At 37.2% G+C, this 22,443-nt stretch overlaps 1 protein-coding gene across 10 annotated transcripts in view; it reads right to left on the bottom strand.

Moving 5' to 3' along the window:
- The window catches only part of CNOT1 (CCR4-NOT transcription complex subunit 1), a 108,062-nt gene that overhangs the window by 50,392 nt on the left and 35,227 nt on the right, over window positions 1–22,443 (bottom strand). For 9 of the 10 annotated variants that reach the window (XM_032854325.1, XM_032854317.1, XM_032854321.1 and 6 more), the window contains exons 3-14: window positions 14,923–15,030; window positions 14,241–14,339; window positions 13,804–13,872; window positions 13,663–13,717; window positions 13,207–13,410; window positions 11,629–11,797; window positions 9,415–9,541; window positions 9,156–9,266; window positions 5,918–6,088; window positions 5,194–5,321; window positions 3,102–3,342; window positions 1,212–1,331 (exon numbers count right to left, since the gene is read on the bottom strand). In XM_032854325.1, the coding sequence (XP_032710216.1) occupies window positions 1,212–1,331; window positions 3,102–3,342; window positions 5,194–5,321; window positions 5,918–6,088; window positions 9,156–9,266; window positions 9,415–9,541; window positions 11,629–11,797; window positions 13,207–13,410; window positions 13,663–13,717; window positions 13,804–13,872; window positions 14,241–14,339; window positions 14,923–15,030 (1,602 nt within the window). Of the gene's footprint in view, window positions 1–1,211; window positions 1,332–3,101; window positions 3,343–5,193; window positions 5,322–5,917; window positions 6,089–9,155; window positions 9,267–9,414; window positions 9,542–11,628; window positions 11,798–13,206; window positions 13,411–13,662; window positions 13,718–13,803; window positions 13,873–14,240; window positions 14,340–14,922; window positions 15,031–22,443 lie in introns of those variants that run through there. The other variant, XM_032854324.1, reaches the window with a different exon arrangement.

Raw genomic sequence — 22,443 nt, 5'->3', positions numbered from 1 at the left:
CTCTCCCTCCAATAATCTTTTTTTTTAATTAATAAATCTTAAAAAAAAAAAAAAACTGTTAAGCAATTAAGTATCTTTCTCTCATTCTGTTCTATTCTCTGTCCCCTGGTTTTACTTTTACAAACAAGTCTAAATAAAACATATTGCTAATATCTTCTTGGTCATTATTCTTTAAGTAGCTTAAGTATAATTCATTGGTGATATTAGTTTTTACTAAAAATAAGATCACATTTCAAAGGTGGACAAACACATGACTTTACCCTGTGCTTCTGAAAATAACTCAACCTAAGTCAGAGCAAGACACAATGCATAAAAAACAATCAATATTCCATTTTTAAAAATTTAAACTCAGACTTATTACAACCTAAGCACAACTTCAACACCAGTACTATGCACCTACTGGTCAAAGACATCAAGTGTCAGACTACTTGTCAAAAGATACCATGAATGCTAATAAAACCTCCCAAAGGGTGAAACCCAACCAGTTTCCCTACAAATTATATCTAACATACTACATGAAAGTCAATTATCACTTGCTTTAAAATAGCCTTGCAACTATCACAGAAGACAAAACAAAACTCAATCAAATGTACTGAGAAGTGAAAACACTTTTTTCACTTTTTTACAAAGATTTTACTTATTTATTTAAGAGAGAGCAAGAAGCAGGGATGGGGGCAGGGAGACAGAGGGAGAAGCAGACTCCCCATTCAGCAAGTAGCCTAACCCAGGGCCCAATCTCAAGACCATGACCTGAGCCAACAGCAGATTCTTAAATGACTGAGCCACCAAGGCACCCTCATTTCTTACCTTTCTAAAACCACTTTCCCTCTAAACCCTTTGTACTTAACAAGGCAAACTGTAAATATCAACCTAATCTATCTAAGAACTAGTTAAATTTGAATTATTCCTAAGGCATCTATGTTACTTGAAAAATGTTTTCTGGGGCGCCTGGGTGGTGCAGTCAGTTAAGCATCCAACTTGACTTTGGCTCAGGTCATGATCTCAAGGTCATAAAACCAGCCGTGTGTCAGCCTCCACACTCAGCAAGAAGTCAACCTGAGTTTTCTCTCTCCCTCTGCCACTCCCCACTTGCCCTGCCCCACCCTTGCTCATACTCCTCCTCTCTCTCCAAAACAAATGAATCTTTATTTAAAAAGCTTCCTTTTCTCATTAATAAATAAAAAAGTGTTAGCCTGCCCGTCCAAGCTCACCTTCAAGTCCTGGGCCACATCAAGTATTCGAGACAATTTGGCCTGATCATACTGCTCCCCTCGCATGTACCATTCTGCCATCGCGTGCATAATAAGTTGGCGGATTGAGGGAGACTGTCCCTAAAAAAAGAAAAACGGGGGTTACATTATCAGTACTGCTAAACATTTTCACAGGCACTACTGCAAATACCCGGCTAATCTAATTTGTTATGTATATGTAAAATTGAGGTATATCAGTGCAGACTTTAAGTTCAATCCTCAAGCAGTGACTGCAGACGTTCTCTGTAGGAAAGTCAAGTTATTCCCAGATCTTCCAAATGAAAGCCTGTCCCTAAACCTTGGGTCATACAGTCATTCAGTAAAAATTTATCCTATAAAACACCTGCCAATACATTTGCAAACAGAACAGAATACAACGTGAACATAAGGTTACATCAAATCTGTATAAATTCCTTATTATTAAATTATAGAATTACTGGTCTATAAGCTTTTAAAATTGGTTTAAGGTAATCATTTCTCATGTTGCACAGTGTAGTATTCCAGGAATGGTACTCGTACATTTTACAACATCTAGCTATTTTCACAAATGAGAATGTTCGTTTTTCTGTAATTATCCAATTTTATTTCCAGAAAACAGCCTGGCTTTGAGGATTGATCTAAAGACTTGCAGCTGAATGAAAGAAATTAAGTTGGAATTTAGTGACTAGTTCTCAGAGAAGGAATGGCAAGGCAACTGCTATCACTATACCTAAATCACTTTCCGGTTACTGTCCTAGAGCGACAGAAGATCCAAATGAAACAAGTATTGAACAAGGAGTAAGGAGAAGCAGCACCTTTTGGTCTGCCCTTTCTACCTTATAGCTGTGGTGATAAAGACCTAAAAATACCTGGCCTGCAAAGCTTTTGGATAAATGCTTGTTACACATTCTGTAAACTCTAAGTTTACCATGTAATTTGAATCTAAAAATGGAGGGCTGACCGAATAGCATAGAACTAAAGCGAACATTTTCAATATAAATGATTCGTAACAAATTTTTTTAAAGTACTTGTATATAATGTGAACTAGTGAAAATAAAAATGACTAAAGAAAAAAATAGCCAAAAAAAAAAAAAAAAAAGGCACTTGAGCGGAGAGCCCTGGTGGCTCAGTTGGTTAAGCGTCTTGACTCTTGGTTTCGGCTCAGGTCATGATCTCGGGGTCAGGAGACTGAGCCCTGTGTCTGGCTCCACAGTCAGTGGGGAGTCTGCTTGAAGACTGTCTCCCTCCGCTATTTCCCCTACTCTCTGTCTCTCTCTCAAATAAATATTAAATAAATCTTTAAAAAGGGGGGCATTTGATATAAATAACTGCTTTTTCTACAGATTCTGAATTTGTCATTACTAAAAATATAATAGGGCATTAGGGGAAAAAATTCAATGAACAAAATATATTTACAGATTAAATCAATTCTAGACTTAGGGAGGGAAAGCACAGGGCTTAAAGGGCATTTCAACAGAATCTAAAATAAAATGTAGATGCTGGATATGGATAAAAGACAAAATAATGTCAAGTAAATTGATTTATTATCTTCTTCTGTTTACTGTTAAAAAGTGACATGAGCACCTTCTGGCTCCACGATAAATAATTAAGCTCCTTACTATTATCAAAAGCATACTGGTGCCCTTATAGTACAGAGCTTTCGTGGTCCTGAATTATTTATTTGTTTGTTTATTGCTTCTTCCCTCTCGTTCTTTGAAGTTTTAGACTTTAACACTCATATGATGCTAAAAGATAAAGTAAGCTTTGCGGAAGTGCCACTTTTCGAAAGTGTCATAACTGAAGATTGACAATTTAGTTGAACATGCTTCAAAGAATGTCAGTTATTAAGAGAAAAAAATGTCTATTTCTTACCTGCCCATGCCATGCATAGTGCAAAATAATAGCAGAGTTAGGATGGTTTCCGAGGAAAATTGGCATCAGAGTAGAGATGAGCTCATGGCGCAAGGTGTGCCAAGAGGTGTTGATTTGTAGTAAGGCCAATACTAGCATGTCTGGACAGTGTTTAATAGGGAAGCTGAAGAGCTGTTTGACTTGCTCATACTGCCCCACCTCTGCAAGCCTCAGCAGAGATTCAATCAAATCCAAGCTCTTCCTAAGAAGAATGGAGGTAAGATACTGTCAATGAAAACCTAAGTACACAAAAATGTATTTTCCAACTAAGTGTTACCAGCTATCACAATAAAACTGAGTTGTTGTCAGCTCGAAAAGTATTTAAATTGGTGGTGTTCATATTAAAATCATATGCTGGTATACTTTCATACTAATTTCAAAGGCAGTCCAAGTTGACAATAAGTGGTTTAGGAGAGGGGACACCACAGACCACTTATACAATCACAGATCATTCTTACCAAGGAGATACCATCAAAGATTTTTGTGATTGGTATAAAAAATAGAAACAACATCACAGACTTTATTTAGGAATAGTCATAAACCCAAAATGTAAACACAGACCTAATTTATACACACAAAAAATTCTACACAAAAACAGAGCCTGAAAACTTACTTTGGTAATGCCAAGGTCTAACTTAAGTGCCTTCTGATGTCAAGCAAATTCAGAAGTCCACAGCATCCCCTATGCATTATTCTTGCCCCAAGAAGCTGAATGTGGTTGACTTTAATCAAATCTCAGTATCTTACTCTACCCTTAGTCCAGGAAAACTATGGGGACAGAGATCAAATTAAATGCCATGAGGAAACATATACCCCATACCATGGGATAGTTTAAAGGATAAAAGATCCTATTACTTCATCAAATCAATGGCAAAATTGTATTTCAAAAAAGAGAATGAGAAAAGGTAGACTTATAGAATGAAAGAAACCATATAAACCCTGTCTGGACTCTTCATCATACAAACTGTTAGACATTTTTGAGACAAACTTGATGTTAAAGAATTGTTAAATGCGCTATGACATTTCAGTTTTATAAAAGAAATACTGCTATATACTTGGACTTGACGGGGAAAAAAATACCAATCAAGCCTGCATATCCAATGTTGCTAGCACCTGAGAAAAGGACAAACTTTAGAATAAACTACTGTTTGGGAGTCAATCTTTCAGAACAGGGATCAGCAAACTACACCCACAAGACCAATCCTACCTACTGCCTGTTTCAGTAAATGTTTTGTTGAAAGAACTACACCCATATTTATACTGTGCTACAATAGTCAAGCAGTTGCTACAGAGACCATCTCGCCAGAAAAGCCAGATAACTAACCTGTTACAGGAAGTTTACCATCTCTCACTTTAGAAGTTCTGGCAATACCTAAAGGGCTTTAAAGTGCCCTAAAAATCCCACCCAGAGCCCCCAAAATTCAATCATTTGTTCCGTGTTGGGAAAGGGGCTCAGAAAACTGGTTAGAAAAAAAGTAAGAAACAAAGCAGTTACCTTTGGGGAGCAATCCAGCCCATGTCCTCCCCCTCCCTGTGTGTGTGTGTGTGTTGTGTGTGTGTTTTTCAATAGTAATGCAAGTACTTTCAGCATCCTTACCTCACATTCCTAGAGAGGAGTGACTTGAGTTCCAGGAGAAACGTACTGGGCCAGAGTCAGATTCTCCCTCAGAAATTAGGAATTGGAACTCAAATAAACTAGGTAACTTAGCTGAAAGGATTAGAATTGATGGGTTGGCCATCTTGACTACTTACAAAGAAAAGAAAGCAAGCATATCTGTAGACAGAAGAAAGGGGCCTAAACTAAGGGAGAAGTACAAACTTCCTTCCAATATTTGACAGTTTCAGAGAATACCCACAGGCAGAACTTACAGAGGAAAAACATAAGTATCTAGTGATAAGGAAACTAAAAATACACTTTTATCCATCAACAACCCTCTATAAAATTTAAAGTTTAAGTAGGCGCACTAAAAATACTGTTTCAGTAAAATTTTTAACTACATAATTGCTCCCTATTAATTCTGTATTGCAAGAAAAGCTAGAGGTGAGTCTTTACCATGTGGCAATTTCTCGATTGTCATCCTCTGGTGGTGCTTTCAGAATATCAGTGGCAACCGTATGACAGGGATAGTCAGCAAAGCAGAAGATCTCTGGATTTATAAGGGAATGCTGAATGAAGGAGAGCTGGAACAAGAGAAAAAAGTTCTTACTACCATAAATGAATGCAAATGCTATGAAAATGTGAAGTATTTTCATAGGCTAATCTTAATCTTATTAAAATGACAATTTTTTTTTTAAGGTTTATTTATTTGAGAGAGACAGCCAGTGAGAGGGATCACAAGCAGGGAGAGTAGGAGAGAGAGAAGCAGGCCTCCCACTGAAAAGGGAGACTGACGCAGGGCCCGATATCAGGACCCCACCATCATGATCTGAGCCAAAGGCAGATGCCCAACAACTGAGCCACCCAGGCGCCCCGACAATTTCTGTTTTAAATCTTAATTACCTGCTCTTCAAAACCACAGACAATTCAAACACATGAAAAATATGAGATAAAATGGTCTTGGACAGAAATAGCTGGGAAAATGGTTTGCTACACTTTAAGTCTGACTAGTACTCAACTATGATGATCTCCTTTTCAAAATACTGATGTCTCTACTATTCTGCACTGCACAAAACAAATTCTACGTTAAAAGATTATTTTAACCAATGTATAGAAGACACTACATAAGGAGTAAGTCATTATTTGCCTCCCCTTCTACAACTGAACACCAATCACTTACCTGGCCTTCTGCATGTTTCCAAGGTCTATATATGAGGTCTACTGGGAACACTTCCATACCCAGACCCCGCTGAATGCCATAAACCACATTATGAAGTCCTTTACTGTCACGAATTTGAAATCCAGGATGGTCCAGTTCATAAGTTACTTCCTTGAAATTCAAACTCGGGTTCTAAAACAAAAACATTTTGAAACCTAATGAACAAAAAGTATACACATTTCTATGCTTTACCCAAAGAGCCAAACGGAATCATAAATTAAAATGTTCTAATTATAAACTCAAAATAATCATAACCTGGAATTTATAAAGACATAGAAAAACAATTCTTAATAGTTAAAATAAACTGGTTCTACTAGCAAGGCACTCCAACCTTTTAGTTCATGACATACCTACAGCCAATAGGAGTGGGTAACCGTCCAACAAACAATCCCATCCCAGTTTGGCAAAATTCCTCAATTAATGCCTCTCTGTGTTTACACCCAAGATTCTACTACCTTGGAACAAAGTTGCAAAAATAAGTCAATTATCCCAAATACCATTTTTTTTTTAAAAGATCTGACTTACTGAGAGAGATAGAGATCACATGCACTCAAGTGTGGGGTAAGGGCAGAGGGAAAGGGAGACAGAGAATCTCAAGCAGACTCCATGCTGAGCGTAGAGCCTGACACAGGGCTCAATCTCACAAGCCCAAGATCACGACCTAAGTCAAAATCAAATCCATCCTCAACAGACTGAACCACCCAGGCACCTCCCAATACCATTCTTAATTAACTAAAGATCTCCCCTACAAAGTATACCAAGTATGCATCAGGAAAAGTGGTCTAAATTCTTTATGTCAAAATGACTGAAAATGCCATTAAAAAAATGTTCTATGAAAAGGTATTCAAAAAAGCAGTATAAGACTCCTTAAGAAAACATAAAGCAGGGCGCCGGGGTGAATCAGTTGGTTGAACGACTGCCTTCAGCTCAGGTCAGGATCCTAGAGTCCCAGGATCGAGTCCTGCATTGGGTTCCCTGCTCAGCGAGGGGTTTGCTTCGCCCTCTGACCTTCCCCCTCTCATGCTCGCTCTCTCTCATTCTCTTTCCCTCTCAAATAAATAACAATCTTAGGGAAAAAAAAACAAAACATAAAGCAAAGGAAGCAAGTTTACAGAAGATAATTTACCAAACACTCTGCACAAAGTACTAAGTTTATTTTATGCTTGAAAAGAAAAAGGCTGTGCACACTCTGTACTTAAAAATCCTCGAAGCACCATGGACAGTTTAGTTTTGCTCTAAGGCGACTCCTTGCAAGCCATGAAGACATCAATGCTTGCTTTACAAAGCAAGGGTACAAAGAACAAACTTCAAAAGAAGTATTCACTCTAAGGTAACAACAACATTCAGAAAATAAGATTTTCTTTTCTTTCTAACATTTGTTTCAAGTACTGACTATAACAGAACAGAACCAATAATGTATTATTACACAGCATTATCACAGAGACAATTTAGTAAATCCAGAGGTAAGTTTGGTAAGAATCCCCTTGGTTTCTTCCTCTCATCTTTGAAGGGCAATGGAGAAATCAAATTGTTGACCCAAAATGAAATTGTCTTCTGCTCCCTGCCCACAAAAAGTATGTAAAAAACTCTAATATAAGAAGAAAAAGAAGGAAGAAAAGAGATTACTAACTCAACTGTTCAAACCCACAGTGCTGGATCTCAATTTTATAGCCTTTTGCACTCTTTGAAAACAACAAACAGGATTGGTAACATGAAATACTGTCCTTATCTGCAATTTTAAAAAGAGATTATTTTCAGTAAGGCAATAAAGTACAATGATGGAACTACTGAGTGAAAAGGGCGTATTTTTACTTATGCATGACCACCACAGGATAAAATCAGAACAGTAAGTTGGGGGGCGCCTAGGTGGCTCAGTACTTAAGCATCTGCCTTCTGCCCAGGTCATGATCCCAGGGTCCTGAGACGGAGCCCCACATCGGGCTCCCTGCTAAGTGGGGAGTCTGCTTCTCCCTCCAGCCCTCACCCTGCTTGTGCTCTCTCACTCTGGCTAGGTGCTCTCCCTTAAATAAATAAAATCTTTAAAAGTAAAAAAGTGGTATCCATACGTAATAAAACTGGCATTTTTTTTTCATTTCCAAATTTTCTGCCATGATCAAGTATTATTTTTTCCTACTACTAAAGAAGAATAAATCTGAATACTATAAATCTACCTATCAAGAACAATTTAAAAATCCATGAAAGTCATATAGACAACTGTAACCCAATTATATCTATAAATCACTAACACAAAAAACTAAAAATGAGAATTAGGATCAATGTCCTGAGACCTTACAAGAAATATTATGTTATAAATATATATATATCTCTATCTACAAAGATATATCTGTATCTATATCTATAGTCTTCAAAGCTATATCTTGTTCCTAGACATTTTATGGATGAGAATGAAGATATATTACATACATCCTGACTCCATTATTCGTCCACTGATTACAATTCTCAAGGTTTCATTCCTACATGTTTTACTTAAGCATTTTTACATTTTAAGAGAGATACTTTGTTTATTTGGGGGCAAATTATTTAGTTTGCGGATATTCTGTAAGTTAAAGTAGTAAGAGAAATATGAATTTTATTATCCTTATCCACCATGAACAAGACAGCAGAATTTTTGTTGCACTTTCCACAAAACATTCAGAAGGCCTCCTTTCTCAGTAATTCCTTACATAATCACTACTTTGCACTAAATTTGTTTCTTCAAAATAACCACACACCAGGACTCCACCAAACTCCTCAGCAGTGTCACTCAGAATTGAACAGCAACAACTCCTAATGAACAAAACAGGTATGTGATTATGAACTATCTCCAGAAGATAATCACTTTGTAAAGTTCATTACTTTGGAGCCAATAGAGTTGGGAAACCCCAAAACATTGCTGCTCTCATTCAGCTAAGCATTTTATTTATTAAAATTTGCTTTCTTGGGGCGCCTGGGTGGCTCAGTGGGTTAAAGCCCCTGCCTTCAGCTCAGGTCATGATCCCAGGGTCCTGGTATCAAGTCCTGCATCGGGCTCTCTGCTCTGCAGGAGCCTGCTTCCCTTCCTCTCTCTCTGCCTACTTGTGATCTCTGTCAAATAAATAAATAAAATCTTTAAAAAATAAAAAAATAAAATAAAATCTGCTTTCTTTGGGCTCTATCATATTAACATCATGAATATAAAATCATGATTACATGTACTCACCAGTTCTTTGAGAACATCAATCAAGACTTCTACATTCCATGTGTGTGCCTGTGCTCCATCACTTTTATCTTTTCCATCACTCCAGATCCCACTGCCAGGAGCAGAGATACTCTGTACAAGTAAAATTTGAATTAAACAAACCCAACTACTTAATGTGTTCAGCTCTGGTTGGCAGATCAATCATACTGTAATTTAATAAAGAAAATAAAGAGGACAGGATATTAATTCACATTGTAAAACAGCTGATTCCTATATTTACCTGTAATGGAATTCCATCTGTCAATCCTGAATGAGTTCGAGCCATCATCCCCAAAACCCTGGCAACCTGGGCAGCTGTGACCTCCCGAACACCAAACTGCATGATTATATTGCGACATTCTTCAATACTGAAACAGAAATTAAACCTCAGGAAAACGCTTCCACCTTCAATACAAAGGTTAAGAAATGTTAATATGCAAAAGCCCTGAGTGAAATCCTTGGACTTTTCCTAGTATGACTGTATTCCATGTTATTTTATACAGCTAGAAATATAAAAAGTACCTACTTAACTAAGAAAACGGGAAAACTTTTCCTTTTCACTGTATCTATATGAGAAGATAGGAACTAGCTGAATCTACTGTGGTAATCATTTTCCAATACATGTAGATCAAACCATATATGTAAATCACACCATCATGCTATATGCTTGAACTTGCACAGTGATGTTTATCTGTATCAATTATTTCTCAATAAAACTGAAAGAAAATAGGAAAATGGAAAAGGTTTAAAAGATCAATGGAAGAAAATACAAGCCAGGAGTAAGGATTATCCTTCACAAAAGCAAAATTAACTTCCTCCATCTTCAATAGAATCAAGTTTATAATACTGATACTTAGGGCACACCTAGGTGGCTCAGTTGGTTAACTACAGACTCCTGATTTCAGCTCACAATATGATCTCAGGGTCATGACATAAAGCCCAGTGTGGAAATCAAGATTCTCTCTCTCCTTCTCCCTCTGGCCCTCCCCCAGCCATAAATATATATATGTGTTTTTTTTTTTAATATAAGATAAAATGCTGAAACTTGAGGGGAGTTTGATTATTTTGATATGCACAAACCCTTGAAAATGTATCCTAACTCTTCTACTTTGCTCCTTGAAGTTTAACTAAATAAAAGTTTTATGCCAGGCACATAGTCACACCCAACAAATTTATTTTCAAAAATAAATGGAAATTTGGTTTCTGTTGAAGTTTGAAAAACATTAAAAAGTCAAAGTCAAAACAGAACATAGTAATACCCTTAATCAACTCTCAAGAAAATACTGAGTCTGGCGCCTAGGTGGCTCAGCTGGTTAGGCAACTGCCTTCAGCTCAGGTCATGATCCCGGACTCCGGGGATCGAGTCCCACATCAAGCTCCCAGATCCACCGGGAGTCTGTTTCTCCCTCTGACCTTCTTCCCTCTCATGCTCTCACTTTCTCTCTCTCTCTCAAAAAAAAAAAAAAAAAACTACAAGAAAATACTGACAATCCACTTTATCACAGTAATAGTAGTAGTAAAAGGCTGAAAGTTATTTCCTTTGGTGTCCCTAGCAAGAGACAAAAACACTGAAGTAGCAGCTTTGTTAAAAAAGAAAAGGAAACTGGAGAAAATGAAGGTAACAGTGGAGATTTGAAGGTACAGCAAGGGAAGAGAAAAGAGAAACACATCAAGTAGGATAAAATTTCCATGAAGCCTTGCCTCAATGCTCTCTCTCCCATAAAAGCTAGAATTGTCTATCCGCGACTAGACTAGCAACCTGATTTCAAAATCTGAGAAACTAGGGGAGGAGAAAGTGATAAAAATTTAGCCACCAGAAAATAAATAAATAAATATATATATATATATATATATATAAATTAATACAGGCATACCTGGGAGATTTTGTGGGTTTAGCTCTAGACAACCATTAATAGATCAAGTCAAATGAACTTATTCACTTCCCAGTGTAAGTTATGTTTACACTATACTGCAGGTCTACTACATGTGCGACAGCATTACGTCTAAATAAAATGTACATACCTGAATTAAAAAATACTCTTTTGATAAAAATTGCTAGCTATCATCTGCGCTTTCACGGAGTTGTAATCACTGATGACAAACCACCATTAACAAATATAGTAATGAAAAAGTTTGAAATACTGTGAGAAATGTCAGAATGTGACACAAAGACACAAACTAATAAGCAAATCCTATTGGGAAAATGGTGGCAACAGACCTGCTGTATACAGGTTGCCACAAACTTCAGTTTAGGGAAAAAGTGCAGCATCTGTGAAGCACAACAAAGTGAAGCATACAAAATGAGGTATGCCTGTGTGTGGAAGATTAAATTCAGAAGCAAAACTCAGAGGCAAAGATGAGGGCACATTAACTAATCTTAGGAACTCACCTTAAAGAATTATTACATCATATCTGGCACAAGAGTAATCAGAAGTTCAGTACGTTTTATACCAACCTTGCACAAAAGCCATAGCCTACTTCCTGCATAAAATCAGCCAAGGAGCTCTCCATCATGGTTTTAGCTACCCCTCCAGAATCAGGCAGGATCCTGTCCATTAGAATGTCCCGTTTTTCAGGGTATAAAAGTGGTGCAAGCACCACGGGACAGCGTTCCTGGGGAAAATCTGAAGGACAAAAGAAGATTACAACTGCTATACTGATTACAAACAAACTATCCTCATTTACTCTTTCTAAAAGCCCCCAAACCTGAATCTTCCACAAGTTCATTTTCAAAGTTTTTTTCCAATCCAGCTAGTCCAAGTTAGGACCTTAGCACTAATTCCAAAATATAGATGTTTTTGCTTGGGTATATATTTTTAAGTTTTGTATTAGGATCCTAATATAACACCTAGTGACCAAGTCACATCCTAAATATTACTTCAAATTTTCACAGTAGGACTATTAGTTTCCATACAAAGAACACATCAGAGATAATTAGAATATCACTGTCAATTTTAGGAAGAAAATTTCTTATCACTGAGAAGTTAATGCAGTTTAAAATTAAACTGATGCCTGGGTGTCTGTCAGTTAAGTGGCTGCCTTCAGCTCAGGTCATGATCCCAGGATCCTGGGATCCAGTCCTGCATCCAGCTCCTTGCTCAGCGGGGGAGACTGCTTCTCCCCTTGCCTCTGCTCTGACAAATAAATAAATAAAATCTTAAAAAAAAAAAAAAAAGTAGTTGTTAAAAATTTTTTTTAATTAAATTCAACTATATAGGGGGCACCTGTCTAGCTCAGTTGATGCAGCATGGGATTCTTGATCTCAGGGTTGTGAGTTCAAGCCTCTCATGGGGTGCAGAGACTACTTAAATAGATAAACGTACTTTAAAAATATTTTAAATTAAGGAGCACTTTGGTAGCTCAGTCAGTTAAGTATACAACTCTTACTTTCAGGTCAGGTCATGGCCTCAGAGTCCTGGGACTGAGCTGGGCACTCAGTGGGGAGTCTGCTTCTTTTCTCCCTCTCCCTCTGCCCTTCCCCCCAGCTGGTGTGCATTTTCTCTTTCTCTCTCAAATAAAGAAATCTATCTTTTAAAAGATTTTTTTAAGTAACAGTGAAAATGAATAGTGGTTAGTGTATAATCAAGATAATCAAAGATTTGTTTTTAAAAGACTACTCAGCCCCACGAAACAAAAATCAGAGAAAAGAACATCAACAGGACCAGGAGTTATCTTAGCAGAGCAATTCAAATAGTCCAAGAGCTAAAGTGGGCGCAATAATGACCAATTTTTTCTAAGTAAAAAGAATATGTCACAACAATGTAGTCTCCATCACCTTAAAGGAGAAAAAAAAGACTATATGAAACATACCAAGTCTTAACCAAGATTGTTACCTATAGGACAAGATTATTGAAGTTACGTTCATTTTATACCTGTCCTATGGGGCTTTAATCACTTTCATATGTGAAATTACAAAATTCTCTCTTAAAAAATGAAAAGTAAATCGTCTTCATGTGTATTCTAAAATCCTTCCATCATGTGTTTGTGTTCATCCTAAGAAATCACCTTCTGTAAGCAATAGATACTCTTTTACCTCTGCGCAGCGTCTTAAGAAAAGCGTCTATTTGTTCCTGTCCAACTCCAAAGGCTCCCTTCTGCCCAAAGAGGAGATGGGAGAGGAGGAGATGTAGGACCTCTATTGCTATATCTTGGAAGCCACCTTCTTGATTTCCACTGACGTCTGCGTCAATGTAAGAACGCAGAAGATCAGGAAGCTTCTGTTTGATAAACTGGGCAGCTAGAAGTCAGGTAAATCAAAAACCACAAGTTACTTTTGCACCACAACAGGTAAAAACTCACATCAGAACACAGATGACCATCATCTTCATTCACCAACTCACCCCTCACCCGCTCATGTTTAAGACAAACTAAAAGAAAATAATCTTAGATTATTTTACTAAGTCTAAGCTATGAAGCCTCAAGATTCAAAAACTCATGGATTTTAAAGAAATAATTTCACTACAGGATCTTTAAGAAAAAAGTAACTTACCAAAACCTCTGAGATCTGAGCTGGAAGAATTCAAGAGGGCAAGGCCAAAAATTACCTGAAACAATAGGGATTAGGTTGTTTAAAGAGTCAAGTAACTGTTTTAATTCCAATTTTGCCTATCTCTCTTCTTAAATCACTTACCTCTTGTACTTTGCTTAACTTGAGAACTTTACTCAGCTGGGCAAATAAGTGGGGTGCAGGCTTTAAACTCTGAAATAAAACAAACTTTATTTTAAAACAAGAAGAACTTAAAAAGAAAAAAGAACTTAATGATTTTCAAGAAGTTTTATAAAAACATCTATTCACTCAATCATGGTACTACACAGGAGTGAAAGAATTCTGTAGTCTTGTCAGAAACAATACCCCATGTCCTAGAACTGTGAAATGACAATCTTAAGACTTCACATGATCTGGTTTTAGTCTCTACTTATCATCAAACTGTCTTGATTTTGCTAGAAAATTAAAAAACCCCAAACCACTGAAATTTTTAAATTAAGACAGATCACTATGAGATCAAGGTTTAAAGCCTTTTTAGAAAGTCACATTCTTAAGACTACTAAGATAAAAGCAATACCAACCTTCTGATAGTGCAATGGATTATCAATGGCATAGGACAGCGTCGAGATAAAATTTGGCTTTGTAATCAGCGACGCACACTCCTGAATCAGAAACTGAGTCTTTAAAAATAAAAAGTGAATCTTCATTAGCACTAACATTCATCTTCTTCACAGACGCAGAGGTACTCAGAACATTAAAGTGTAATCCAATACTGTATATTGTTTCCATACCTTATCAAAATTAGCTCTTTAAAAATCCCATTTAAACTACTTAGAGTCTACTAGCAACAAGTTAAACATCAACACCTTTACAAAATAGTTTCCCTTGACAGATAACTGTAAGGAACAATATAATGACAAACCATTACCAGACTGAAAATCAAACCAAAGAAATTCTATCTAGAACAAAAGATCCCCTCTCTGCCTTACTTACTTGTCAAGCAGGACTTCCCCCATTCCTGTTTCCCACAGGCAGCTCTGATCCCCAGCAATCTAAGCCCGACCTAGGTAGCTATTAATGGTCTGCAGCCAGGCAGGAGAGGGGAAGGACAAAAAAAGGACAAGTCCCAACACCTTTCATTCATTCAGTCAGCTAAGATGATCTCTGGATGACTTGTAGGTGTTGTTTGCTACACAATGCCCAAGATGCAATTCACTGAACAATTAAATCTAAGTAAACATAAATTATGTTAAGCCCCAATACCTGATGAAAATCTTTGCCACTGCTTTTACCATCGCCACTGAAATCCACATGTGAAAATAGGCAGCGTAATAAATGCCTGTCTGCCTCAGGACCGTGCCGATTCACAATCTATAAAGACCAAAAATATAAATTTATAGTCACCATTAAGGAGAATTTTTTTTAAAAGTATCTACGCAAAATCCCAAATTACATTAATTGTTCATTTTGATTAAGAGTTATAGGAATTAATAAAATGAAGGTGCCAATATTTTATAATTGTTTTTTAAATGTTTCCTACAGTCACGGACAGGAAAAATAGAATAAATTAATTAGTCCATATAAATAACGGTGTGCACTTTGGTCAGTATCTAAACCAAAACACAAAGTAGCAAAAATGACATGCAATAAGAATAGAAAATGTTTTTTCTTTTTTTTTTTTTTTTAAGTTGTAAGGCAACAATTCTGTAACAAACTGTATTTATTAGAGTTTCACTTCTTCTATGCATTATAAATCACTCTAACACAACTTAACTCCTTAAAATAGACAACAAGGCAACGACTTAAATAAACCAGTCTGGAGACACCGGGTGGGCTCACTGGGTCAAGCATGCCGCCCCTGATCTCAGCTCAGGTCTCGATCTCAGGGTTTTGGGTTCAAGACTCAAGCTGGGCTCCACATTGGGCATAGAGCTTACTTAAAAAAATAAATACAAAAAAATAAAGTCTGACTTCAGTACTTTAGATCTTTAGATGCTGCCCCCAAGCTCCATTAGTTTCTTGCTGTTTCTCAAATTTACCAATGTTGGTACTTGCTATTCTAATTTAAAGTTTTAGGCATCTACATATGGGCTGTTCTCTCAGTTCCTTTCATAGCTACATGACCAGCCCCACCATCACACCTTTATCCTGCTTTACTTTTCCCCGTAGAGCTTATGGCCACCTGATAATTTCTGTTTATTTTCTATGTCCCTCACTAGACTAAGTTGCACAAGAGCACAGAATTTGTGTTGTGGTGCTCACTTCTTCACACCTAGAAAAGAGCTTAGCACAAAGTACAGAATAATCATTTACCAAATGCTTTTTAAAGATATTACAATTAATATTTTCTTACACTTTAGGCTAAGTATGGTACTGAGATTCCTTGGTTTTATCTTCAACAACTCTGTCAAAATTTACTGCAATTTTATAGATGAAGAGATGAACACTTGCATCAGATTTTATGAGCCTTAAATCCCATAGTGGATGAGCTGAGAAATCAGAATTCATAGTCCAACTCCAGAGCCTATATGCTTTCCACTGAATCGTAATTCTGTGGTACCTGGTTAAATTAACTTATTTCAGTTTCAGTTTTTCCCACCCCGAAAACGCAGGGAGTTAAATAAGTTAAATTAATTTTTACACTGTCCCACAGACATTTAAAATTAAAAATCAATAAAATCAAATAAGAACCTCTGCATCTCAAAAAATTACTGTAAACCTATTCACAATGTATTGGTTCTATGGGCTCTTACAGTTCCTTAAGTCCTATAAAAGCAGAGATTATTTTTTTTCATATCCCCTAGAATGATAAAAACATCTTAAAGAGGCAATTCAAATTAATCAGGAATAAAACTACTTATGCTCCAACCACCAAATGGACCTCTCCCTAAAATGAACAAGAATACTTGGCTTTGGGGCACCTGGGTGGCTCAGTCTATTAAGCCTCTGCCTTTGGCTCAGATCATAATCCCAGGGTCCTGGGATTGAGCCCATGTAGTGGGGGGTCTCTGCTCAGCAGGGATCCTGCTTCTCCCTCTCCCTGGCACTCTGTTTGCAGGCGTGTGCTTGCTTTATCTCTGTCAAACAAATAAATGAAACCTTTTGGAAGAAAAAAAGAGATTATCTGGCTTAAAAATATTTGACCACATACTAGATACTATGCAAGGTACAGCAAATGTAGCAGCAGAAGAGACCAATGGGCTCTATAGCTCTCATGAAGTATGATCTCACAAGGGAAAAAAGTATGAAGAATTTCTGATAATACTGTCATAGGGAAAAAAAACAGGGTTATGTGACATGGATAGGAGGGGGGAGTGGTGCCTCAGAAAGGCCTTCTCTAAAGATGTAACATATAATTGAGACTTAAAATACTGAGGTAACAACCACCACAGATAGAGCTTGAGGAAAGATCATTTCAGGCAAAAAGTAAATAGTATGCAGGGGCGCCTGGGTGGCTCAGTAGGTTAAAGCCTCTGCCTTCAGCTCAGGTCATGATCCCAGGGTCCTGAGATCAAGCCCCGCACTGGGCTCTCTGCTCAGCAGCAAGCCTGCTTCCCCTCTCTATCTGCCTGCCTCTCTGTCAACTTGTGATCTCTGTCAAATAAAATCTTAAAAGAAAAAAAAGTAAATAGTATGCAAATGCATTTAATAACAAAAAAAGTCAGAGGGAGTCAAGTTCAAGAGTCTAGATCATGGTTAAGGAACCTACCAACTTATCTGCTATTACACCAATCTAAAAATGGAAGAGATATTCCGCTAGACTGTTAAAAGCCAAAAAACAGAACAAAACACAAAAAACAGGGGTGCCTGGCTAGCTCAGTCAGTTAAGCCTCAGGCTCTTGGTTTCAGCTTGGGTCATGATCGCAGGGTTGTGGAAGTCTGTTCAGATTCTTTCTCCCTTCCTCCTCTGCCCCTCCCGGCTCATACTCTCATTTTCTCAAATAAATAAATAAAATCTTTAAAAAACAAAAAAATGTTTAAATTTTTAACTACAATAAACAGAATCTTATGACTGTCCCTTCTCATCCTTCCATTGACTTCTACAATATTATATAATTTTACAATTGCTTTTACAGCCACTCAATCTTACCAACAACCCTAGGAAGGACAGACAAACAATACCACATTATTACAGATAAAGATTCCATTTAGAAAATCAAGGTTGCAATGACTAACAAATGTCACATATAACTTGCAGGATAGTGGCATGATCTGAAGATATGTTTTGTAACTGGTAGGTAAACAGAATGTTCATTCAGTGATACCACGCTGTCCCTTCATTAGAAGAAAACTTTTTCTGTTTTGTTTTCCCTGAAACTCAAGTGCTATTTTAAAAGCATGATCTTAGATTACAAAGATGTTGAAATAAGATTTCATTGCTCCCACAAGATCAAGTCCTATGCACTTTCACTTAAAATTTAAACCATCCCACCCACTGGACAGGGGAGACCAGTAAAATAATTCAAAGTTTTAGATAAGTACATTACAATCTGATAATGAAATCTTTAGGCTACACTGAAAATAAACTAACTGTATCAAAAGCAAACTACAACACTTCTATAATGATCTGATCTGTAGCTAGAGTAACAAATTCTCATCTAGAATCAAATATTAAGAGGAACATTAACAAACAGTGCATTTACAGTGGTAGAGATTCAGAAAACCATGTGAAATGGTTAGAAAAATGGGGCACTATTTGCCCTAGAGAACACATGAGAAAAAAAGACTTAATTGTGTGAAGGGTAATTACATGTAATAATTAATCTTATACAGAGAAAGAGCCTCAAACATTTATTTTAGCTCATTATAAGAAAATTCCTAATAATGTTGTCCACAAATGGTAATGATTAATCTTACGAGGTAATCAACTAACTTCCATAGTAAGAAACAACAAAAATCCCTCTCTATTAATACTTGTTAAACCCTTCTTTGGGTGGAATGTTGATACACCAGCAGTTACCTGATGATTTATGCCTGCAACATAGCTCCAAAAAGCAGATTTTATATATATATATATATATGTGTGTGTGTGTGTGTGTGTGTGTATATATATATATATGGATATTCACACAAAAGCTCTAAAAGACTTATATAAAGAAAAATATAAAACCTAACAGATTATCTCAAAGGTTTAAAAAAAAAAAAAACAAGACACTACACAACTACGAAGTACCAATTTTAGGGCACCTGTAGCTCAGTCGGTTAAGCTCAAAGTCATCATCTCAGGGTCATGAGAGTCCCTCCCCCACTTCAAAAATAAGTATCAGATTTTTGGAATTTAAATTGAAGGCAGTAACTCTACCTTACAATAATCACAGTTTTAGACTGTAATACACTCTACAGAGGTAATGAAGCATCTTCATATTTACCATTTACCATACTTGTTAAACAATTTTAACTTTTAAAAAATACTGATTTTGGTTTTTATTACCCTATCTGTATGAATAACTTTGGGTTTCTATTAAATATTTTGAGTTTACTTGAATCCATTTCAATATATAATATATTTCCAGTAATGGGTGCCTGATTGGCTCAGTTGGTAGAGCACACTACTCTTGATCTCAGGTAGTTGAGTTCAAGCCCCACAGTGGGGGGCATGGAGCCCACCTTAATAAAAAAAAAAGAACAAAATAACAACCAAAAACCACATTTCTAGGAAGACTAAATCACTTTTTGAATAAAAGTTTTACAGATAACTTTGAGAACAAAAATTTTACATAATTATCAAGCAAATCTGAATTATTAAAAACGTATTCTCTAAATATTTAAAGTAATATATAAACAATGAAGCCAACACTATATCCACCTGGTGGTATAACTATGCCAAGAACTACTCTAAGTAACTTTAATATAGTAATCTGATGGTACCTCTCTAGTGAGATACTAGCCATATCTCATTTCATTGCACTTTGCAGGTCATGTTTTTTGTTTACTGAATTGAAGGTTTATGGCAACTGTTTACAGTGCCATTTCTACAGAAGCATTTGCTCACTTCTTGTCTGTCACATTTTGGTAATTCTCACAGTATTTCAAATTTGCCCATTATACTTCTTATGGTTATCTGTGATCAGTGACCTTGGATGTTACTATTAGAATTGTTTCAGGGCACCATGAACTACGCCCATATACAAGGGCAAACGTAATAAATATCTTGTGTGTTCTGTCTACTCCACCAACTGGCTGTTCCCCAAACTTCCATCTTTTACCTGAGACACAGCAATACTGAAATTAGACCAATTAATTACCCTACAATGGCCTCCTAAGTGTTGAAAAGTCAAACACATCTCACTTGAAATCAAAAGATAGAAATGATTAAGGTCAGTTGAGGAAGGCATGTTTAAAGTCAAAACAGGCCAAAAGCTAGTCCTCTTGTGCCTATGTTAGCCAAGGTGTAAATGCAAAGAAAAAAATTCTTAAAGGAAATTAAGTGGTACTCCAAAGAACATACAAATGATAAGAAAGGAGAAGAGTCTTCTTGCTGGTACGGAGAAAGTTTTGGGGGTCTACATAGATCAAACCAGCCACAGCATTCCCTTAAGCCAAAGCCCTAACCTCTCTCCAACTGTATAAAGCCTGACAAAGATGAGGAAGCTGCAGAAGAAAAATATGAAGCTAGCAGAGGTTGGCTCATGGGGTTTAAGGAAAGAAGCCATCTCCGTAAAAGCACAAGGTGAAGCAAAGGCTGATGAAGAAGGTACAGCAAGTTGTCCAGAAGATCTGGCCAGATAATGAAGGCTACTACAGTAAACAACAAATTTTCAATGAAGATGGAAACAGACTTCTAAAGCCTCGGCCTTCGGCTCAGGGTCCTGCGATAGAGCCCCGCATCGGGGGATAGAGCCCCGCATTGGGGGGGGGGGTCTCTGCTCAGCAGGGAGCCTGCTTCCTCCTCTCTCTCTCTGCCTGCCTCTCTGCCTACCTGTGATCTCTCTCTCTCTGTCAAATAAATAAATAAATAAAATCTTAAAAAAAAAAAAATGAGATGCCATTTAGGACTTTCACACCTAGAGAGAAGCAATGCCTACTTCAAAGGACAGGCTGACTCTCTTGTTAGGGACTAGTACACCAAGAGTCTGTATGTTGAAGCCAACGTTCACTTACCATTCTGAAAATCCTTGGGCCCTTACAAATTATGCTAAAGTGACCCTGCCCGTGCACTATATAAATCGAACAAAACCTGGAGGACAGCACATCTGTTTACAACATGGTTTACTGAATATTTACTGTTGAGACCTACTGTTCAGAAAGAGATTTCTTTCAAAATATTACTGATCCGTGACAACGCACCAAGTCACCCAAAAGCTCTGATGAAGATGTGTAACAAGATTAATATTGTTTTCTAGTCTGCTAACACAACATCCATTCTGCAGCCTGTATGGATCAAGTAGTCATCTCAACTTTCCAGTCTTACTATTTAAGAAATATCTTAATATTTAAGAAATACATTTCTTAAAGCTAGAGCCACTATAGATAGCAGTATTTTTAATGGATCTGAGCAAAGTAAACTGAACACCTTCTGGGAAGGATTTACCATTCTAGATGCCATCCAAGAAGAACATTCAGAATTCATGGGAAGAGGTCAAAATATCAACATTAACAGGAGTTAATGGAAGAAGTTGGTTCCAACCCTCAAGGATGACTTCAGGGGATGAAGACTTCAGTGGAAGAAGTAACTACAGATGTGGCAGAAATAGCAAGAGAACCAGAACTGATGATGTAACGTAACTGCTGCAATCTCATGATAAAACTTCAACAGATGAAGAGTTGATTCTTTTGAATGAGCACACAAAGTTTCTTGAGATGGAATTTACTCCAGGTGAAGATGTTGGAATGACAAAAAAGGTTAGAATATTGCATAAATTTAGCTGATAAAGCAGAAGGGTTTGAGAGGACTCAAATATTTTTTTTAAAGATTTTATTTATTTGAGAGAGAATGAGAGAGAGACAGAGAGCAAGCATGAGAAGAGGGAGGGTCAGAGGGAGAAGCAGACTCCCCTCAGAGCTGGGAGCCTGATCTGGGACATGATCCCAGGACTCTGGGATCATGACCTAGAGCTGAAGGCAGTCACTTAACCAACTGAGCCACCGAGGCGCCCAGACTCAAATATTTTTTTTAGGATTTTACTTATGTACGTATTTGAGAGAGAAAGCATGCACAAGCAGGAGGAGGATCAGAGGAAAAGGAACAGCAGACTCCACCCTGAGCAGAGAGTGCAACGTGGGGCTCCATCTTAGGACCCTGAGAGTTTATGACTGAGCCAAAATCAGGAGTCAGACGCTCAACCAATGGAGCCACCCAGGAGCCCAGGACTGACTCCAATTTGGAAATAAGTTCTACTGTGGGTAAAACGCCATCAAAGAACATCATACACTACAGAGAAATCATTCATAAAAGGAGAATCAATCGATGTGGCAATCTTCACTGTTGTCTCATGTTAAGAAACTGCCACAGCCACTCCAATCTTCAGCCACCACCACCCTGACCAGTCAGCAGCCATCAACAAAAGATAAAACCCTCCACCAGCAAAAAGATTAACTCTGCTCAAAAGGTTATATAACATGTTTTAGCAATAAAGTATTTTTTAATGGAAGTATGTACACTTTTTAGACATAATGATATTATACTTAATAGGCTACTACAGTATAAACGGGACTCTTAAAATTCACTTGACTCACTTTATTGCAATGATCTGGAACCAACTCACATTATCTGAGATATGCCTAGGAATACCTCTGGGATAGCCTAAGGGCACCCCTCCCTTCCCCCCACCTCCTAAAAAAATA

Source organism: Lontra canadensis, unplaced genomic scaffold, assembly GCF_010015895.1.
Source record: "Lontra canadensis isolate GAN:19392208 unplaced genomic scaffold, GSC_riverotter_1.0 scaffold8, whole genome shotgun sequence".
NCBI classification, from domain to species: domain Eukaryota; kingdom Metazoa; phylum Chordata; class Mammalia; order Carnivora; family Mustelidae; genus Lontra; species Lontra canadensis.
Note: the sequence above shows the minus strand (reverse complement) of the source record. Positions and strands in the feature narration are given on the sequence as shown.